We start from the raw sequence: 23,018 nt of genomic DNA on the forward strand, positions 1-23,018 counted from the left end.
GGGGGAGGGGCAGAGAGAGAGGGAGACACAGAATCGGAAACAGGCTCCAGGCTCTGAGCCATCAGCCCAGAGCCTGACGCGGGGCTCGAACTCACGGACCGCGAGATCGTGACCTGGCTGAAGTCGGACGCTTAACCGACTGCGCCACCCAGGCACCCCCCTGGTGCACTTTTAAAACCAATGACGTGCAGCTGTGTCTTCATGTTTTCGCTGCAAAGCCAATGAGGTGACTTCATGTGGCTGCAGCTCTTTCCCCACGGCTCTCTTGCCCTCAGAGCTTCCCTCAGAGCCAGGTCTGCTGCTGTGGGGGCTGGTGGGCGGGCCTGACCCCAGAACTTTCCACAGAGGTGGCACATCTTGTGTATGCAGCACATTTTACCAAACCTCACCCATTCTTTCCTGCAGAGAGATTTTGTTTGAATCATGCTGCTGGAATTCCTGCTGTCTGTGGAAGGAGATGAAAAGCAGGCTCAGTGAAGGGAACTGGCAAGTGAGAAGCACAGACAGATAGAAGCAGCTTACCCCCCCCCTGACTGCGGGGCAGTTGGGTGGCCGGTTGGAGTGTCTTGGGGAGTTTATCTCAGACACTGTGTTTCCATCTCTAGTAGTTTAATTGGAGTTTTTCTTATGTCCTCTGTATCTCTACCCACCCATGCTTAGAAGTATAATCATAGTAAATATTCCGACATGCTCATCTATAAATCCCATCTTTTGTGTTGTTTCTGGTTCTATTTCTACTGACTGATTTTTCTCCTCTCTAAATATTTATAAATTAGATTTATAGATTACATTTTCCTGCTTCTTTGCATGCCTGATATTTTTAATTGGGTACCAACTTTGTGAATTTTGCCTTTTCCAGTGCTAGATGTTTTTTTGTTCCTACAGATATTCTTAAGCTTTGTTCTGGGATGTCACTAGGTCATTTACAAACAGTTTGATGCTTTTGAGCCTTGCTTTTAAGCCTTGTTCCGAAGGACTAGGGCACCTCTAATGTAGAGCTAATTATCCCCACTTCCAAAGCTATAATCTTCTCCACTCCATGCCCCATGATTTAAGAGGTTTTCATTCTCAAAAGTGGGAATGCAAACTGTTCCCAGCTTTGTGTGAGCCTCAGGTATTGTTCTGTCTTCCCCTTTTGGTGGTTCTTTCCCCAGCTCTGGGTAATTTCTTCCTATGAATGTTCTCATCAATACTCAGCTGTAGACTTTGTGGGTGGAGCTGTGCAGATCTCTCCTTTCTAGGACTTGAGCCCACAGATACCAGTTAGTGTGGCCTCCCCAGAACCCAAACTCCATCTTCTCAATTCCAGGGGAACCTGAGGCTTCAGGGGGCAGGCTTCACCTCTCTCATCAGTTACTGCCCTGAGCTGCTGATGCCCACCCCCCCCCCCACCATGTCTGAAAGCCATGTTTCATAGATCTGTTCTCAGCATGTCAGATCTATATTATCCCATCTTGGCTAAATGAGTGTTAACCTGTGATGGTTCAGGAATTTTGAAATAAGGGTGACAAGTCATTATGCTATACACCATAAACTAGTACAGTGTTATATGTCAACTGTAGCTCAGTAAAATTTGGGGAAAAGTAAATAGGGATGAGAAAGTTAGAACCACAGGGGTATTTTTGGCAGAACAGGAAAGCTGCAGGTCAGCTGTGGTCTCCTGTGCTGCCTGTCCCCAACTCCAGTGCCAAGAATAAGTAATCAAGGACTTTTTAGAGAGATGAGGAACTGGTGGAAAGCCTTTGAGGCAATTATGTACTATGGATATTGGTGACGACCAAGTTCCAAACACTGTCATGTGCTCTCCCTCCATTTCCTCCCTTCTAATGTGCCCCTGCTTGCCCTGAGAGAAGCTCAGGATACCTGAGCTCACTGCATCAGAAGCAATGTAGAAAAAAAGACCTCAGGAAGGGCACAGGAAAGAAACTTCCCAGAGATTTCTGCCATTGAATGGAGGGGGGTGCCATTTTGTTTAAAGTTTGTTTTATTTTTTCTTTTTGCCTGGCCCATTTCTTACAAGCTTCCACAGCAGTGGGCAGCTGGCAGCAGTGGGGATCCCCCCATGTCTTGACTTGACTACAAGTTTTGCCTGCATTTCTGTGTCCAGATGTGGACAGTGCCTTCATGAAAACTTAATGCACTTAACAAGCAACTCTAGTCACCAAAGAGAACACTGGCTGAGCAAGCTGAGGGAGGGGGGAGCAGGTGGGACTGGGCAGGAGCCAGGCAGGACAGCTCCTGGCATCCTGTGTTTTCTTTGCATCTGAGCAAAGTGGTCTGGGAGGCAAAGTCCTGGACCCATCAGGAGAACAGGCAATGTGCCTTGCCTTCACCAGTTTCCCTTACTTTACTGCTGGAGGAATCACATAAAGAAATGAGACAATTCCATAGGAAAGTAAGACTTTAGTTTCGTGCATTTGGTCCAGCCACTATCTGGGTCTCCATGTTTTCCTGTCAGCATCTGCATCCCAAGGCATGATGCATGCACATATATGTGTGATCATTGGGATTTTTCCCCCAACAAAAATGGAAAAGTGCATAGATACCAACTCACCCTGCTTTAATTACTTGGGAAGTTAACATCTTTGTAATACACTATTGTACATTCCATAATTTCTGGGTTTGTTGTTATTGTTTTATCCCTAACTACAAACGTAAGAAGCCAAACCCTATAATGCATAATTTTTTCCCATCTTGGTCTTGGCATCTGATGGCACAAAACAGGCCAATTCTGAAAAGATCTTGGCTGGGATGCTTTCAGAACGTAGGACTTATGAGGTCCCTGGGAAACCACCTGTCCTCGCTCACTGGTCTCACCAGGAGGGTCTATGGGGATAAGGAGGAGCCTCACTGTCTTGCCCAAAACTGAGAGGTGCAGCTGCTGGCAGACCAAGAAGAAAGCAAGAAAAGGCTTACATGATTTTCCATCTTCAAGAGACAAGTAGGGACTGAAAATGGCTCCACCTAGGATCAGCTGAAAATGCAGGTGACATTGGCAAAGAACTGGCATTCATGCCCGCTGTGTCCAAGCCTCTCACCTGTGTCCTAGCCTCAAGTTTGTCCAGTGGGAAACAAAACGTGCCCACCATGTACTTGTATGACCATTTCTGCCTCTGGCTCCCCCTGCTCTTCTTCTTTCCCCTCACATGTCACTCCCATGGACAGTCATGATCCAGCATCCTGAGTAGGTGAAGGATGGGTTCTCTTTTCACCAAACTGGAGCACCCTCCACTGAGCCCTTTGTGACCTCAGACTGCTTCTGTCTTCATCTTCCTGTTACTCAGGGAGATAGATGCCTCGCACTGCTCCCCACAGGCTGTCCTGAACTGTCCTCTCCTGCCTGCCCTTCCTCCACCATGCTACAATACGCTGCCTTTCCTCGGCTTTTCACATTCCTTTCCTATCTCTTCATTTCTACCTTTCCATTTGGAGTAGCCTGGGCCAGTGGCTCAGAAACTTCAGTGAACATTAGAATCATCTGAACACTCCAGGTCGCAGTCCCAGAGAGCTTTATGCAGCAGGTCTGGGTGGGCCCAAGTCTAAGATAGAACTTAGGGAGGAAACTTGTTTTTTTAGATTCCACTTAGTCCTAAGGGTGGGCCTTGGCCATCAATGGGGGAGCCACCCACCCAGGCAGAGTCCTGCTTATGAAGCCCCCTCTTCCCCTTGGGCAGGCCATGGTGGTGGTAGCTATTTTTCAGATGTGATGGTGAAAGCATATTTAGCTGTGGAGAGATTTAACTCTGGGTGTTAATAAGGTGACAGTGGAATATTTCTTGGCTGAGGTTCAGGGCCTGTGTTTAGTGCAGAAGGAACAGCATGTCTGGTTGTACAGCTGGAAGCAAACACATCCATCTGGAGTCACTGGGGTCATCGGGGGACTCCGGCGTCTTCCTCCCAGAGCTGACCAAGCTTTAGTGGAGAGATCTGCCCGGCTGGTCCAAGCTGCTGCCTCACCATTAGTTCAGAAATTTGACAATGAATTATTACCAAAATTGACCCTGTGTGCCAGTTGGAAAATACCTCACATGTCATTATACAGCTCTTTCCTCTTACCTTTTATTATCACTTCCTGTTTGGAAAAGAAGGGATATAAAGTTTTTGGTGGCCTAGACATTTTTAAGATTCAGGTAGAATGCTCAAACGGTGCATGTGCATATTGAGAGACTTTCTATAGCTACCGCAATTCAACCGATTATTACAAAATGAGAAAATGCGGCTAATTCTGGCTTCATCTTATTTCTGCTTGACTTACTCAGAGAAACTCAAAGCTATTCTCTGTTACTTTTATTTCTTTCAAATATTCAAAGTGAGAGCAATTAAGAATTACAGTTTGAAGCTACTGAGGACTCTCCTTCTGTTGCAAGCAGGGACAAAGACTTGGTTTGTTGACCACACTTTCCCAGATGTCTCTGTTTTCAGTGATTTTCCTGCCTGCCTCCCTGCCCATAGACCCTCAGCACACTGCAGAGCTATGTTGGCCTTTTTGGGAAACCATCTTAATGGATCCTAGAGGTGTCCAAGTTTCCATAAACACTTGTACTCCGGGCTCGCCCCTCGTAGATGAAGGCAGCCTATCCTGTGTGCCCCTGCCCTGCTGGGAGAAGTACACTGGCCGGTGTCTCCAAGGAGAGCGAATGCAGCCACGTTCAGTTTGGGCGACTTCACCTGTAAAATAGAGATACACCTGCCAATGCCAGAGTGGTTGTCAAGAGCTGGAGATTTGTTCCTTCTGCATTAGGTTTCTGTGAGCACGTCTTAGCCTTTGGCTGAAATGGCATGTTTCGACTACTATGGCGCTGTGTGGATTATACCTTTCAGACCACCATTTGTTTCCTCATTCACCCATCCCTTCATTCATTCATGTATTCATGGAGCGCCTGCCATGTTCCAGGCCCTGGAGATGCAGCTGATAGCACAGAAGAGAAACATCTTGAAACCCACATTATAGTGGGAGAAGACAAATAGTAGAGAAAAACAAATTCTAGAAGGTAGTATATTCTCTATGGAGAAAAATAAAGCTGACAAAGGAGGGGAGCGAAGTGAGGTAGAGGGGTCTGTAATTTTAATTAGCATGTTTGGAAGGCCCCAGCGAGGAAGCGATCTCTGAGTGAGCAGTTCAGGTTCCAGGTGGTGGCCTAAGCTGGCTCATGACTGAGGGGTAGCGGTGGCCAGAGTGACAGACCAGTCCAAGTAGGGTGAGGTGGAGCAGGCAGTGGGAGGCAGACTTTACAGGGTCTCGGAGGCCACTTTGAGGATGTTGCTGTTTGCTGTGAGTAGGTGAGTCTGAGTTTGGGTCCATCTCTCCCCTAGACCCTCCTGCTGCTCGTTACACACAACCTTTATCCCCAAGTCCACTGACTCTCCCTGACCATGTCCTTGTCATTCACAAGCCCATCCCTGCTTTGATCTAGGAAGCTTTGTTAGTGTAACATGAATGTAGAAAGAACCTTCTCAACTAAAAGGTTTTAAGTTGCAATGGTTAGACCCCATGGGCTCTTGGGCCCCTTAATACATGGGATGCTACCTCTCACCCTCTCCCAGACAGTCTGCACTCCAAGGCGATGTCTCTAAGAGTCATCTCACACAGTGACCAGAACCATCCCCAAGGTAAGTTGGGTGGCCTCACTCCTGATAGGCCTCCTGTGGAGCCTGTAACTCTTAGAATCAATCCAGACTCCTCACCACAGGCTGCAGACCCACTGGGCCTCACCCCTGCCCTGCTCACTGCCCTGCTGCCCCTTCCTGCCTTGGCATCAAGCAGAGTCACAGCACCAATCCACTGGGCTCAGCCCCACTCTGTCACCTACCAAACTTCCCCCTCCTTGGCCTCTAGTTTCTTCATCTGTATTCTGGGTATAATACACTCACCATAATACACTGTATTCTGGGCATAATACACTGAGCATAATGCCCTCACTGGGCATAATACACTTGCCTACCTCACTGGGCTCTGGTGAGGATTAAGTCAGTAATATAAGTAAAGTGCATACAGCACTGGCTGGCACAGAGTGAGACCTAGGAGTTAGAAAATAACATTACCTTTCACATTATTGTTAGACCCCCCTGTGTAGAGAGCAGGAAGAGGAAGCAGACAAGGTCTTATTGCAAAATTGTGTTACTGTTAGTGTATTGTGTTTCAGTCCTATCATATGAATAAGGAAAAACAACTTCAATGCCTTAAAAAATTATTTGGAATAGTCTTCTCTTTCATTCGGAGTAAAGGAAGATAGTCATTTGGAGAATGGTTATCCATGGACTGGATTATCCGTTGTCTGGAACACTCAAGCTTTCAGAAAAGGGTTAACAGAATCTAAGGTCAATACTTTAATGTGGGAGCAGCAGGGTAGCACAGGCCCTTGGGGGACTGCACCAATCAGTCACCTGCAGAGCAGGTGGCTCCAATCCCAGAGCTGCACTGGAGGCACCCCAGCCTTCCCAGCGTACTCCCTGTGCAGGAGTCCTGTCCTGAGCAGGCTGGGAGCTGGGTGCATGCTCACCAATCAAGAAGCCAGGCCCAGCATCAGGTACCGAAGAATAATCCCCAGGGGGTCAATTAACGCTTCTATAAACCTTTTTGTGTTCAGAAGGGGGATGAATGCTTAGTTGAAACTCTGCCCTTGTTTGTATTTCTCACTGCTGAATTGGTAACACAGTTCATATGTTAACGTGTTCTTAAATATATAAATTTTGGGGAGAATTTGTTGTGTTATCATTGGGTTTTTCTGTCATAGTAAGTGTTCGCCTCCTGTTCTTGGATCCAGCTGAGAAAAAGATGAGTGTCTGAGAGATGGAAGTTGAAAGGTTAACTTCATTATAGCTAAATCTCAATGTAAGAACGTAGATCAGATCTGGAGGTAAGGGAACCTGCTAGTTCCTCGGCCTCCAAGCTAGACCTTGGGACCTCTACCCACCAGCGTGGAGACTGAAAAGCAAACACCCCTGCCTAGAATTGCTGCCCCCCCCCCCCCCCCAGAGCCTACAGCTTCAGAACAGAGTACCTCCACCTAGTCCCTGGAGATGGACCAGTGACACTGGATATCTCCATCTGCTAGAGCCGCACACTGAGCAGTCACAGATGAAATTACATGGTTTCTGCAATTTGCTTTAAAATACTCCAGAAAATCAGGAGAGGGGACAGGCCTCACAAGAAACAGGAACAGCAGAATGGTGGTGGTTGCTAGAACTGGATGATGGGGTTTCATCCTTCAACTTTTATGTCTGTTAAAAAGTTAAATGCCTTCCCAGAAGTCAGATGGGGAGGAGACAGGAGCAGAGGCCAGGCAAGTGTGCCATCCCAGTGCAGCGTTGGCACATTTTTTTCTCAACTCTAATTTGTAAGGCAGAAGCAGTCAGAAACAACAGGTAAGCTGGTGTGACTGTGTCCCCAAACTACATACAGCAGCAAGCAGTAGCTGGACTTGGCCTATGGGGCTGGTTTGCTGGCCTCTGCTCCATCCTCTGTTTAACCTCTCTAGGTTTCCATTTTCCTTTCATTTTGATTCCTTTCCACCTTTTGAGCCTCTGATGCCCTCTTGGCAGCCTCCCACGGGAATACTGCCAGAAGAAGCTCCCTAAAGGCTGTGTAGTGTGACAGCCAGGTCTGTGTTCCCATACCAAGACACCACGCAGATAGGGCTGGAAGCCAAGCCATCAAGGAGGAGGGAACCTTTGCTAGCCCTTCCCTGAAATGTCCTGCTCCTAAGAAATATTGCATCTCACTCAACTAAAAAGCACCTAAGTCTTTTATGGCACCTTGCCCATTTTTTACAAAATGGAAAAAATGTAGTAGTGCCACAACTCATGAAATCTCACCATAGGTTGATCAATAATCCAGCCTAATCTTCTCTTTTGTTTTGTTTTTAATCACTTTGTGATTATAAAAATAATACCAGGCTATTGTTCAAAACAGGGAAATTCAGAAAGATAGAAGCAAGGAAATTAAGATCCCCTATAATCCTACCAGTAAATATAAATATGTGTGTAGGAAAAAAATGAAATGTTGTTAGCATATTATTTTATTTCCTTTATTCTTTTCTATGTATAAATTTACATATATTGTGAACAAGTCTGGGATTATGCTATATCAGTATTTCCATCTTACTTTTTTCATTAAATTGTGAGAATTTTCCACTGATGTTGTGGCAATAGCTTCAAAGCCCGTTGGTCCTATAGTCTGCTGTCAGCCCAGTAGTCAGGGGATCCTGTTGCATGCATATCAGATGTCTCTCTGCTGCTTTAGACCTCCCCCATCTCACTCAGAGGAGAGCCAGGACTGCCCCACTGATCCTTGTCATCTCTGACCTCATTTCTACCCATAAGTCTGCTCCAGTCATCCTGGCTTCCGTCTTCCTCCTCAGACACTCCAGCCCCACTCCCACCACAGGGCCTTTGCACCTGCGGTTCCCATGCCCATCACATTTCCCCTCAGTGTCAACATTGCTATCCTCCTTCAGGTGTTATATCGGAGGTTTTCTTCACCCTCCCCACCCACCATGCCTTCTCTCCTATTTCTTTCTCCATATACTCCTCACCATCCGGCATACTAAATATACCTATGTGTTTACTTGTTTATTGGCTGGGTCTCCGTGAAGGCAGGTGTTTTATCTGGTTTTTTTTCACTGATGCCAAGCAAAACCCCCCTCATGCAGCAGGCGTCTAATACATGTGTGCTCAGTAATCAGATCCCCTTCTTATGTAGCACCAAACCCAGGTGGCTTGGGTGTCTCTCCTCCCCCAGTCAGTCCATCTAGGCATGTCCCCCACTGCCTACTGACCCAGGAGTCTCCAACAGCCCTGCCCAGATCTTCCTCAAAACTTCTGTACCAGCTCCACAGAGCTGTCCGTTCCCTGTTCAGGAGTCTACAGAGGCTTCAGGTCACAATTCTCACTCCCGTTTGGCCTGAAATCCCTATGACATGAGCACTGACTTGAGGCCCTGTGCACACAGCACATAAACACACACGTGTGTTTGTATTCCTGCCTGTGCCTCTCCCCTACCTTCAAATACTCATGTCACTTTTGGCCGCTGCCTGTAACCATTGAAATTAAGTTCCTTCCTCACTTATGCCAGTCTTTCTCTAATTGATCTTTCATTCAGTTTGCATTTATTAATTCCAAATATTCTTATACCCCTTTTGTGACTGTGAAATATATCCCTAAGGAAAGTTCTTTCCGTGAAGAAGCTTCCCCAGCCACATGTTGCTGTGTACAGCTCACACATGGCAGCCAGTGGGTGACTGATGTGAACCAAGTGGGCTGTAACTGGGAGCTCAGGCTCCGGGTTCACAAGAATGTTTGGCGTGCTAGCTCCAGCACTCCCTCTTCTCTTAGCCACTGGGTGGGCGTGTGCAAAGTGGGGTGTGCATTTCACCTCCCCAGAGGGGTTATAAGGGCACAGGTCAAAGTGCAGAACACAGTATTTAGATCATACTCAATAAGTAGACGTTATTGCATACAAATGCTCATGTTAGCTGTATACTTTCATTGATTAGGTGTTTGTTGAGCACCTATTGTGTGCCTGGCACAAAGCTCATTAACCATCTGTTAAGTGAGATGAATGTTTACAAGAGGAAGAAGTAGTCTCTAAATTTCAAAACTCTGTATCGGCTCTCAGATCTTGATGGTCTTGTTACAGAGATTGCCCTGAGATCAAGAGAGAGAGAGAGAGAGAGAGAGAGAGAGAGAGAAGGACAGAGACAGAAAGAGAGGGAGGGTGGGGGAGGAGATACATGCTATCTGGAGGCTTTGTAAATGGTTGAAGCCTGTTTAAAATTGGTGAGGAGGGGCACCTAGGTGGCTCAGTCGGTTGAGTGGCTGACTTCGGCTCAGATCATGATCTCATGGTATGTGGGTTTGAGCCCCGCTTCGGGCTCTGTGCTTACAGCTCAGAGCCTAGATCTTGCTTTGGATTCTGTATCTCCCTCTCTCTCTGCCCCTCCCCTGCTCGTGCTCTCTCTCTCTCTCTCAAAAATAAATAAACATTAAAAAAATTTTAAAGTGGCGAGGAAGTAGCAGTCAGAATGTAAAGGCTGCAGCAGAATAATTCAGTGATGGCCTGGCCCGTCTTCCATTTCTCAGTCCCTTGCCACACTGGGAGCTTGCTGCAGTATCCTGGATCTCTTGGCCACATAGATTCTGTTCTTTGCCCTTGGGAGTTGATTTCCAGTCCCAGAGATGTTCCATGTAGGGCAGGGCCCCACTTTGGATGCATAGGCACCCAAGCTCTGTCAGATAGGGCCATCAGTGCCTCCCTTGTGGCCGTAAACCCATGCACAGCTGGTGTGTGTGTTCAAGGATGCATGTTGCCAGAGGGGACTAGAAAGGGTTGGATGGATTCAGAGGCAAGCGGTGTTTCTAAACCTGTGTCCTCTGCAGGAAGCCTGTGGTGCCTGGGGTGCCCCCAGAAAGGCTCTCTGGATGTCCATAGAGAGCACCATGTGGCAGTCCTGGGTGCCACACCACACCTTCAACCTGTGCAGATGGGGGAAGGAGGACTTTTATTTCTTGATGGGGAGATAGTTCTCTGTTCCCCTTGATGCCAGTGGCTTTCAATGTTTTTAGATTATGACTCACAATGAGAAATGCATTTTACATCCTGACCTGGAGTATACAGTGGTGTGTATGTTGAAACTAAACCAATGTGTCCTGGAACTACTTTTACCCTTAGTGCATGTGATGCATTCTGGTATTTTCTCTTTTAATCTGATTCATCTTTTAAAAAACACTGATCAGGGCCCACTGAATTGATAGTTTAAAAACCACTACTCTTAGCGAGAGATCTTCAAAGTAGGGCACATGAAGCTCTGTAAGGAAAGGAAATATTAGAACTTTTTTCAAATTTATTATTTAAATTTTTTGAGTTATAAGTTTCTGTTTCTATTATGTGTATGTTTTATGGTGTATATAATACAGTGGTAGACTAGAAAATAGATGTAATTTACTGGAGCTGTGTGCCCAGAAATTCTTTACTGCCAGGGATAAAGGTTACAGGGCCCTTGACTGGGTCACTCTGCTGGCCTGGCCCTGGGACCCATTAGTGAAGCTGCCACCTGCCTTCTGAATTCTGGACCAGCCCCATCTCTTTATAGTTCCCTCCTCCTCCTTTCTTAGCTGCCTCAGATCTGTGACTTCTGTGATATTATTTACTCCGGTGCTGGTCTAAAATGGTCAGAAACGCATGTGCAAGCACACCCCAGGCAGGACGCTCTCCTGCAACTGGAGCATCTCTGCAGGAGGCCATATGTGCCCCTGCTGGGACAGTTAGAGGTCTTGCCACCATCCCAGCAGAGAGACGTCCCCGTGGGGGCTTCTTGCAGAAAACAGAGAATAAATGGTGCTTTTGTGTTCCTCTTCTCAGTTGGAAAGCAACCATTTTTTTTTCCTTTTAAGTTTTATCTTCAGGAAGAATTATGACAGAGTCCCTACACTGATCACAAAACTTCCAATAAATGGTCCTTTTGCTTACAGGACATACACTACTAAGGTGCTTTCATAACTGTTAGCTGCTTATGAGTTTTTTTCTGAGTTTTGCACATTCTTAACGAATGAGTGAAGTTTTGTTTTCTTTAATTTATCAGACTCTTCTTGGAATCTTCCTTTTTGTGGGGGCTTTGCTACCAAATCAAGAGTGTAATTGCTGGCACAGGCAGGGAACATAACCCACTATTAAGAGGCTGAATTCAAAGAAGGGGAAGCCTCATTCCCTGTGGTAATTGGGGTGAGCGCCCAAGAAGGAAGGGATGACAACTTGGGGCAGAGGCTGAGGGGGAAGGAGTGGGGTGTGTAGTTTCTGTGCAGCGGAGGGACCCGCTCACCAAGTAGGGACACACTGATTTTCTATCTCGGGGCAACTTGGGAGGTGCACATGGGCATGGTAGTGGCAGTGAGGTTATTGCCTGGGCTTACTGCCATGTTGCAGGTGTCTGTAGAGGACCAGGGGCCCCTCTGACCTCAGGAAGGTGCTGTCAGGGCAGCATAGCAGCCACAGAGGGTTACAAAGTGAATGTCACTATGGTCTGCGAGAGGGCAAGGGGTGGGGCAGATTTGCCAAAACAGTCCTCAGTTAGCCCAGCTGCCCGTACCCTGAGCTGCTAGCCCATGGAAGCATGTGAAACAGCCCCTGCTCTACAAGCTTTCCCAGGAACTGGCAGAATGGTGTAGTCCACCACTCACAGGAAGTGCCCTGGCTTTTGTCCAGTCTGTGATAATGGGATGTTGAAATTAACACCATTCCCCACCCTTCACATTAATTCTTAGGATCATGTCTTTCAAAATCCTTGCCTGTGCTCAGTTTTTATATGCAAGATGAGGCCATTGTCTACACCTTTGTCTTAGTTGCTGCATATTTCTTGTTTTAAACCTCAGTTGTCTGAATAATGGCTTCAGTTCACCAGCCGACTTTGGCAACTACAGCCTCACCTGTCCACCTCAGCCATCTTGAGAAGGGAACATGAGAGAAGAGGATAGAAAAGAGGCAGCTGCCCTATGCGTGTGGGTCACACACAGGAGTGCCAGTGGCCAGGGATAATGGCTTCCAGCACATAACCACAGCACTTATTCCCTCATAAAATGTTTAATTCTAAGGATGAGGACCCCCTTCAGGGTAAATAAGCCTCTCCTGTAGCAGGTGCACAACAGATATTGTTCAACATATGGGAGAATGTCTGTCCAGAGTGTTGGCACATGGTATTACAGATGTCTAGAGTTCAATGTTCCTGGTAAAAAAGTTTGGCATTGTTAACAGGCCTGTGAAGTCACTGCCCATTTGAAATAAATAGGAAGGGAACAGAAATATCCTCCTACCTTTGATGACTGCAGCTGGGGTCCTCCTAGTGTGAGAATTTGCCCGACCTAATTTCCATGCTCCCAAAAAGTTCTGGTTTTTAAAGAACCATTTGAATCTCTAAAATGAACCCAACCTCCTCTAATGGCCAAATGCATAGATACACCTCAATAACTATAACAATTTTTTAACCCAAGGATGTATCCATACCAGAAAAGCATCCCCACACTCTGTGGTAAAAAGTGAACGATGGAAGATCCAGTGAGCTGTGTTAGAAAGGGTGTGAGCAATTGTGATCCTGCTGCTTGTTAACTGTGTGATTCAGAACAAGACACTTGAACTTTTATTTGGAGCCTTAGTTTTCTCATCTGTAAAATGGCCGTGTCGACCTTGGATGGTGGATACAAGGGTGAGACGAGCCTTGTGGAGATGAAGGTGGCTCTTGGATGTGCTTGGCTGGTGGTCATCACCAGGCCTCTCTTGCTTTGACCTGCTCAGTCAGTGGTCGAGAGCCCTCATTTTGGCAGCCTTTCTCATCAAAGGCCCGAGCTGTATTCCAGACACAGCCTTTGGGGAGGAGGGTGAGGTGTGCCAGAGCTGAAAAGAAACCATTCTGTTCTCACCTGCCCCTACTGATGATTTAGCCTCGTAAAGAATGGAGTGTTTTACAAATAAGCACAGATCAAAATGCAGCCGGCCATCTCTGCCTGCCCACCTCAGTGAAGCAGGAGGCTCCTGAGATTTTTCCTAACAGAAGTTTCGGGTGGGTAAAGGCCATTCTTCGTCCACTCCTGAGTTTGTGAAGCTCTCAGGAATAATAGGCCAACTACCAGGCATGGTGACCTATGGTCTACTGAGCCCACCAGGGGTGGGAGCAGTGCATTAAAGGCAAATGCCAAGCAAAAGCTGCTGTTTCTGGCCATGTGGCTCTTTTGTGGGGAGAGTGCTTCATTGTGAAGCCAAGGTTGCAAAGCAGTCTGTGTTCTAGTCAAAGAGGGTCTGGTGAGAGCAACAGCGATATCTCCTGGGAGTTTGTAGACATGCAGAAACTTGGGTGCCATCCCAGATCTATCTAACCAAAATGCGCATCTTTAAAAAGCATCCCCCTGCCCCGGTTATTCACCCCACACTGAAGTATAAGCTTTATCAGAGCAGCCTCTCTTGTTCCCTACAGCATCCCGGCACCTAGGAGCTCAGGACAGGCAGGTGCTCAGAAACTATCTGTTGTGTGCATGCATTGATTGGTGGCCTTTGTTTTAAATTGTGATGGCTGCCTTCCAGCATGATCACCTCTTTGGTTTCCTGGATTTCTGAGAGAGGGAAGACACTTTGCTCCCTCAGGTCTTCATCACAAGCCCCTCGCTCCATGCTGTCGATGTGTTGAGGCTGTACTTCCTACCTCTGGGTTAGGATGGAGGGTTTTCTCTGTTCTTTTGCTTGAGCAGGGAACCCTTCACCCATTGTCCTTCCTTTCATGTTACATCTGATAGCAGCTTGTATGTCTGGTTTTCCAATCCTATTCTCTCTTTAAAAAAAAATACTTCCCACAGTATACTTCAGTATAAAGTCCTCTTGATTAGAACTGGTGATTTCTGGGTAACCATGATGTGCCCAGGCCCCCATCTCTGGCACTTTCCTGGACCAAGTGCCAAAGTCCACTGCTAGTCTTGGACTCACCAAAGGGCCCTCAGGGCTCATGTAAGCCTGCCGGTGAGAGCCTTTTTTACTTAACCTGGTCCCCAAATTCACATGCAGCTAGAATTCTACCACTGACTCTAAGAGGCCTTCCTATGGAATTTTTTGAACAATGGAAAGAAGAGACCCTTCAGTTCTTACATTTGCAGGTGTTTCTGTGGCTGGAGGGAAGAGTGGTATGGAGGAAGACCACATCTGAGCTGACAAAGTTGGTGAGGAAGCATCCTGGGAAGAGGGTCCTAAGCCACAAGAGGATGTACAGTCTGTGATGGGGGTGCGGCTCTGGCTCTGACTGGTATGTCCCACCCTCAAGACTGGACTCCATGAAGAGGAAATGTGTGTGGTGGTTAAGCGTTTGGATTTTGGGCTGGCTCCTGTAGAGGGCCTCCCGCAGAGCAGGAAGGGGCAGGCCTGCCATGGGTGCCCTCTTTTCCAGGTGCCAGTGACTGTCCTCATGATACATGAGCAGACCCATCAAGGCTTACACGTGTTGGTGCCACTACTTTGTTTCCATTTTGTATGGAATTTGGAAATATCTTCTATTCCCATCCAAAACCAGTCAAAATGGGAATTATTGGGTACATTGGCTAATCACCAATTTGGGGGGGGGGTGTGGATGAAAACAGTGCAATCTATGCCTGTGTATTCCTGTCTCTGTAGGTTGGAGAAATAGATGAGGTGACCAGCCACATGCAGATGGAGAAGCAGAGCTCTTTCATTTCCAGATGAGCATCTTGGAGTGGGGGGCTCGGAAGGGAGCAGGGAGCAATCTTTGGGCACAATCCCAGGAAGCACTCATTGTCCCCACACACCACCCTTCACAGCTACTCACAGAGTGTTATAGCATTCTGATTGTGCGGGGGAGCGAGGGGGCTGACTTCAGTGTTCACCCCCTCCTTGGCCCTCCCCTGGGACCCCCAGTAACCAGACAGGATCCTACAGGTCGACAAGGCAGGCCGCAGCACCTGCTCAGGGGAGGGCAGAGCCATCGATTTCTTGCAGTGTGGAGGGTACAGGCAGGCCAGCAGACACTGCCCCCACTTGGGAGTCTGAGGAAATGGGAAATTGTGGCTGCACCTAAGGGGTTTGATGCAGGAGCTGCTGTCCCGGGCAGATGCTGGCAGATGAGGGTGTCCTGCGATAATGGCCCCATGTGGACTGGAATGGCATTGGTGGCATTGGTGGCACTAGCACCTGAGCACCTTGTGACATGACTAATTGGAGCTTATTGGGAAGATGATGGCAGCTCCCCACAACACTGAGCTTCGCCTCCTGGACCAGGTCACCCAGCTGCAGCAATCAGTGTGGCCTCTGCCAGTGCACAGTCTACTGGCCACTGCACTGTCTAAGCCTTGTAAGCCAGGCTGTCCGGTTGAGGGTGGCCAAGTACTGGTTAATCCTATGTATATATGGATCCAAAAAGAAGCCACTTGTCACAAAAGCAAAGATTCAGTAAAGAAGATAAATCTGAACTGTCTCTCTTCATCAGGAGGGTCTTTCATTTGTACGTCCCTTGCCTACTGCAGAGATGTCAGGGGCCCTAAGGCTGCTGGTGACGTGTGGAGAACTCACCACTTGGAAGTAGCCCTCCCCGCTCCTTCAGCTTACTAAGAACCCCTATCTTTGATGGACATTTATCGGCCCTCCCTTTCAGTGCCCACAGTGGGCATGAGTGAGAGAGGCATGCTACCCCCACACCCTAGTCGCCATCAAGAAGGAGGGCAGCATGGTTGGCTGTGAGCAGACTGCTAGGCAGATGTCTTGAGGACCAGCCAGCATTGGGATGAGCCATACGGCTGCTGGTGAGCAGGGTACTGCCAGGGCCAGCCCCTGTGGTGCTGCTGGCTGTGATATCACCTCACATCATGGCTCTGTGTGTTTAGGACGTGCACCCACCTGCTCTGTCAGTGCCCGGATATCCTGGAGTTTCTAATACTCAGCAGAATCATGGGGCAGCTAAGTGAGACACTCCAGATCAGCTGCTCTGGGGAAGAACAGAGTTATTTTAGCCCAGCCTTGGGCATTATTGGTGCCGTTATGTCTGCATGATAACATGCTACATGGAGACACACGGCAGAAAGGGTTGAGGCTGTGCTCTGATGCTGGTAAATGAAAGTCATTGTCTCTGGTACTTCCTGCTTCTCTGTGTTCCTCTTGGCCCTTCAGCATGGGTGCAGAATGCTGGACTCCAGGAGGCCAACCCCATGGAGGGCCATGGAAGGCAGCAGCCACTGGTTTGTTCTGTGAGCTAACACTGTTGAGGAAGCAAATGAATAAAGTCATAAAATAGAGCAAAAACAGCTGAGCCTGGTTGGAAGAAACATTTCAAAGGAAATAATCCTGGATTTAGATCACACATTTTGGGGCCTACAGTGAGTTTTTCAAAACCTCCCTCTGAAAGGCAGGTATTCGTAATGGAAATGCTGACAGGACTGCGGCCCTGTTCCTGGGCTGTCTGTAGGCAGCTGGACATCCACCGCTGCTGCTTGTGTGATCTACTCGGCATTGTGGACATGAAGCATCCCCTGCTCTGACTGTTTAAATTCAGTGGGGCTTTTTTTTTTTTTTTTTTTTTTTTTTAACTCATCAAGATGCTACCAGCTGCAAACCCTAGTAGTGTGTGCTGAGGGAGAGCCTAGTGATTTCCTCCGCCATCCCAGAGCTGGGGGTTTCCTAACCCAGGCCTGAAGTCAGACTTCATGGCAGGTGGGAACAGGCATGGCCTGTCTTTCTGGCATGGCCCTCCCTCCCCTTGATCCAGCCCACATTCCAGGCTCAGCCTATGACATGTGTGTGGCTCCTGCACTAGGGACGTGCAGATCCACAGCTGGTTCCAGTTTGCCTCCCCCTGCCTTTGAGGACCTCCCACCTTTGTGGATTTCCTGGATGTGCTCTTCCCAGCCCCTCCCCTACCCCCACTCCTATCTGAGCCCTCTGCAGCCACCAAGACCCTGCTCAGTTCTATTCTTCCCTGTGGGTTGCCCCAGTGGCCTCTGCTGACTCACCTCTTCCCTAAACTGGCACCTCAGATTGCGCCTTACCATCAGCACTGAACTCTGCGCACTCCAGGTTCTTTACTTTGGCTTCACTGCAACCTTCTCTGTCCCCCACCTGTTTTGCAGCTGTGTTCATGTTCCAAGAAGGCCCTGTGTTCTGCCTCCTCCCCTGACCTCTCAGGCAGGAGACTCTCTCCCTCTGAAGTCCATTCAGCCTGGGAAGTGGCCCTGGTGCAGGGGAGGCTGTGCCCTGCCAGTGCATGAGGCAGGGGGGCACATGGGGTGCCATTTACACTCTGGGAGCTCCCTCCCTCGGGGCAGCAGAGCTGGACCAAAATGTGGAGAAGGGAGATTTGTCTTTGGTGTACCCCTTCCTCTTTCAGTGTTCCTTATCTCTGCCTTTGTGGCCCCTCCCTTGGACACCCTATGTCATAGTCCATCCCTAGTGAAAGACTTGGTGGACAGTCCTGACCAAGCCAAGTCCTGTCCCAGGACCTAACTAGGATATCGACTCTAAGGCGACCTCTGTCCCCATGGCACTCATGTGAGACCTACTGGGCCTAGCATGGGGTGGCTTGCTCTGCCTGGACACCCTGAAACTCTGGGCTCCAAGACCCTAAGGCTTTTTGGTCAGCTCAGCCCCACTGACCCCTGACATTCTGTCTGTTGTGGGAATGTTATCTGTACCTCCTGTGCATGGCTGACATCTGAAGCCTACCCCCACTTCATTGTGGCAGAACTGTGGGGACACCCTGCTGCCGGCATCTCAAATCCCAGGGGGTGGTGGGTCCCACTCAGCCTTCTGGATGGTCTGACAGTGCACATTTTTCTTTCTGATCCTCCTTTCTACTTTTCTAATTCTCTTTTCTAGTTTTATTGCAGTGACAAGGGCAACGTGCAGGAGCACATCCAGGGCACTACGCCACCAGTCAGCACTGGCCTGCCTGGGGATAGCTTGCCCATGAAAGCATCCTTCCCTCAACCCCTGCCCACACCTCACGAACCACTGGAGACCTCTCCTTGCCCATCTCTCAGGGACAGGCACGCCTGTGCTTGCCTCAGTGGTCACACAGAAAAAACCCTGGCCAAGGCCCAGATCTTGAAGTAAATTTTATGAAAACTTCTTCAGAGTGGTGGGACCTTTTCACCTTTGAGACCATTAGGAAGAAATGGATGGGCTGGGGACATCACTGTCCACCTGCAAGAACACAGCAGGCTCCTGGCTATTTCCACCCGTTCTATGTCAGGCCAGAGAGGTGTGCTTGGAACACATTCAGAAAGCAGACTGGAGCTTGGCAGTGACCGTCCTCAGGGCCTTTGCCCCTAGGAATTACACAGAGCTAATGTCTATAGGCTGGAAATTTGGAATATGATATGTGGAGAGAAAGGACTGAGCAGGCAGGGATGAAGCCCCAGCTGGCCTTGGAAAGCCAGCAGGAGCTCTGTCCTCTCTGCTCTCAGCCGCAGCCAGGATCCAGCCGTGTGCTGCTGCCTCATGGTCAAGAAGCTGGACTAGGGCACCCATGCCCACTGGTGTAGGTATCTCTGTGGCTGCTGCTCCCCAGCACCAGCAGAGCTGCATCGTGCTAGCAGAAGCCGTGTGTCAGGCCTGCCCAAGCCCATGACACCTGTAGCTGTTTCTGTTTGCTAAGGAGCAAGCAAAAAGCAAAGGCTTGTGTTCCTTTATGACTTACTCTGCACTTCCCGACCGTAGGTTCCCCAGAGGGCTAGTTGGCATTGGCTCAATTTCTTATGCCACATATGAAAAGATGAGGAAAAAGGAATGGGATTTTACAGGCATTACCTAGCATAATGATACTTATTTAACCCACCTTGTGGAGATGCTCCCAAGCTGATTCTCTCATGTCATACCTTCTTCCTGGCCACTCTGTATACACAGTAACGCGCTCCCCATCCTTCATTCTTTCCATCAGTGCATGCTCCCCCATTAGTACAACTTTAGTTTGAGCCAAGTGCAGACCAAGAAGGAAGAGCTCCATTGTACACCTGGAATGAAAAACTTGCTCCAAGTGTGGAGTCAGGGGTCAAGTTGGCTCATAGAGGGTAACTGACCTGAGATCCCCAGGCCACCATGAGCACAGGGCCCCTCTGGGCTCAGGTGCCACAGCACAGCCCTGTGTCAGCCGGCATGGAGTGCTGACTCCCAGTTACCACCGGCTGCTCATGGACTCCAGCCCGTCCCACCTTTCCTGATGAGCACCACCCAGGATCCAACTTTGTCAAAGGCAAACTCTTCCCTGTAAAAGCCCCTTCTATTTTATGGAACAGGTCAGGAGATAAGGGAAAGAGCAGTACCTTACGGAATTGTGGAAAACAATACAGTATTGCCTCCTCATGCACTGGGAGTCACATCAGCTCTGGGTCTTGACAGCCTGAGTGGATGCTGCAAAGAGGTACTGCGGTGGAGGTACTGCAAAGAGCATCCATGCACAGTCACCAGCAGTTAAGAAGTGCATTCTGGTCATACACCTTGCATTTTCCTGCCAGCCTGGCCAGAACTCTGCAAGGCAGGCTGGAACCTGTTGCCGTAGGGAGTGTGGGGTGCATGGCTGTGTTCCTTCTTCTCCCTCTGTCCCATGCCCTCTTCAAATCTGCACCTCACACCCCGGAAATGGGCAGCCTGGGAGAGGGTTGGGGCTACATAGGGGCAGACAAAAACAGCTGCTCCAGAAACCTTCTCAATAAAATCTGTAGATGTAACCTGCGGCCTCTGTTTGTTTCTGGCACCATTCACAGGGATGCCCTGTTGGAAAGATCTATGTGATTATGAATATGTTGTCGGGTTGAACTAGGGACACAGGCTGAGAGCATGGAGAGCAGGACCGAGTGTGTGACTTCTATTTAATGAAGCCTTCCTCTGTCTTTCTCACCTAGCTCAATGACTCAGCCAAGCAGCTCATTGAGATGGACAAGCCGTGCCCAGCTGCTGCATCTGGCTGCCATGCCTCCTTGCCCTCTGACCCTGGCGCGGCAGCCAGTGTGGCCCCAGGACCCACATTAAGCAGCACTGGGGCAGTCAGTGCCTTTCAGCGGCGTGTGGACAGCAAGAAGAATGCCAAGAAGCGCCACTCCTTCACTGCGCTCAGTGTGACACACAAGTCCTCCCAGGCCACCAGCCACAGGCACTCCATGGAAATTAGTGCTCCGGTCTTGATCAGCTCCAGCGATCCCCGGGCTGCAGCCAGGATTGGTGACCTGGCTCATCTGTCCTGCAGTGCTCCTGCCCAGGTAACGTCCTCGGTGCATGGACAGGGAGGTGCCAGGTGTCTAGCCCTGAGGTCTGATGACTTCATCGTCAGCTGTATGCTCTGTATCCCATCCCCAAACGAGCATGAGGAAGACAGTGGCAGCAGTGCCCTTTGGGGTCATCATGGCTTCCTTCTCCCCACCTGGCCTCAGGGATCTCCTAAGCTTTGGTAAACATATGAATGGTACTCAGTGTCTGGAAGATGATCTAGAAGGTGTGTGAGGTGCTTCTCAATGGCCCGTGACATGGCCTTTGATTAACATTGGCGCATAACTCAAAGTTATCCTTTGTCAGTGTGCATTCAGTGCCATCTGATTGTGTCTTGCAGTAGGTCTGGTTTTAGTTTGTTTTCAGTGCTAGTATCTTTTTGGCATCTCTAACACTTGCTAACCTTGTTCCCTTTCAACAGACCTCAGAATCAGAATTAACTATATTATTTGGTTACATTCTTCTTACTTTTACAGATACCTTCTATTTCTAGATTTGTCCCTGGTCTCATTACACTAGTAAGATAAAGGCAAGGGGAGGAACTTACTCTCAATCCATCAGGCCAGTGCTTGTCTCATACCCTACATACTAGTCTCTACATACATCCTGGTGTCTATGTCCTGTAATTCATGGGCAATAAGTCCAAGGCTCAGACTTCCCCAGTGTTCCCTGGAAGTTCTGAATGGATGTCAGCAGAGCTCTCTGGCACTTTCCTCCTGCCCCACAACATGGGCTCTGCATGCCTGAGTGCAGGGTTTGGTGTTCTCTCTACCTTTCCTTTATCCTTACCTGCTCTCAGCCCTCCTGTTCACAGCTTGTCAGTTAACAGGAGCACAGGGAAAGTTCCCGGACTCTGCAGTCTACTATAGACAGGTCCCAGGGCAGGAAGGGAACAGATTTTTTAAAATTTGTGTTTGACATTGTTCCACAAGGACTTAGGTGCCGAATTCACTTATTGATAGAGAGGGCTGGGACCCTGGGTCTCATTTTCCAGCAGTTACACTTGAAGTAAAAGTCATGGGCAGGCTCTAGACTTTCATAAAGATCATTGGAAAGGGTGAGAGGTCAAGCAAAGCAGTTTCCACCTATCTCCCATCCCAAATTAACTTAACTCCCATCCCACATAAGGGGTAGCACTGAGCAGCTATGGGTTAAGGGTGAGCCACCACATACTGTGACTTGCAGGCACCAGCCTGCTGTCCTCGGTCAGCTGCACCCAGAGACCAACCCCCACTCTGCCACCTACCCTGCTGCCTTCCAGGCTCGGTATGGCTTTGCTGGCCTCATGGGTCACACCAGGACAGCCATCCCTGGTCCACCTGAGGACCACTCAGGCTGCTGTAGTGTGCTAGGCACAGATCCTGCAGATGGCCACAGCGCCACATGGCACCTCCTCCCCACCATGCCAGGCACACTCTAGGAGGCGGACCCAGTCCCAGAGTTCTGTGCTTGGGGAGCAGACTTGAGCTTTGTGATCATGCACCTGGAGAAATCCAGCATCATTGCGGGTATGTCTCCATCCACAAACAGAGGCCTCCACGTGCCAGGCTGGCATAAGGGGATGGGCTCCAGGATGGCAGAGCAGGAGCACCTGGACTCCTTGGTGCCCAGGGACCTAGAGCAGTGCTGGCCCCAGCAGGCTTCCAGTCAGGTCCCAGACCCCTCAGGCCCCTCCAGACTCAATATGCCATCCAGGTTGTGGCATAGACTGTCTTTACTGACAAGATGAACTCTTAGCCCCTGTGAGTAGAACAAAGGCTGGTCATCAAGAACCCAGGCCAGTTCTGCCCACATGTATGCACCCCTCACCTGCACACCCAGGGCTTCTTGGGCTGCAAGAGCAGAGGTTTTATGACTTTAGATCATGGGTCCCAGAGAATTTTCTTCTGGAGAACAAGAGTAGCTGTTGTCAAACAGCAATTATTAAACCCTGGTTGAACACGGCACAGTGTTGTATAGAAAGTTTGTAGCATCAAGCCTGTGTGTCCTGGAAGAGCAGCCAACTGGATGGACAAGGGGCGGCTGGACCTATGTCCCTGCTTCCAGGCAGGCTGGCATGTGTGGCCTTGGGTCAGCAGCTCCAGCTGAGTGCGTCTGCAAGACAGGCTCCCAAGGTGACATGCTACCTTGTGTAGAAGTAACTCAGATCAGAAGGGGCCACCCAATGTGAGATGACTGCTCTGCTCTTTGTATAATTGACTTGATTCTAAACCTGTGGAGGAAAATGAACCAAATGCAAACACACACACACACACACACACACACACACACACACACACACACACAC

General features: G+C 48.9%; 1 protein-coding gene across 1 annotated transcript in view; it reads left to right on the top strand.

Moving 5' to 3' along the window:
• The window catches only part of SH3RF3 (SH3 domain containing ring finger 3), a 195,919-nt gene that overhangs the window by 70,163 nt on the left and 102,738 nt on the right, over positions 1 to 23,018 (top strand). Inside the window, exon 4 of the mRNA XM_040454177.1 lies at positions 20,371 to 20,724. Within this exon, the coding sequence (XP_040310111.1) occupies positions 20,371 to 20,724 (354 nt within the window). The remainder of the gene's footprint in view (positions 1 to 20,370; positions 20,725 to 23,018) is intronic.

This window comes from Herpailurus yagouaroundi, unplaced genomic scaffold, assembly GCF_014898765.1.
Source record: "Herpailurus yagouaroundi ecotype Mexico unplaced genomic scaffold, PumYag 210, whole genome shotgun sequence".
Taxonomy (NCBI): Eukaryota; Metazoa; Chordata; class Mammalia; order Carnivora; family Felidae; genus Herpailurus; species Herpailurus yagouaroundi.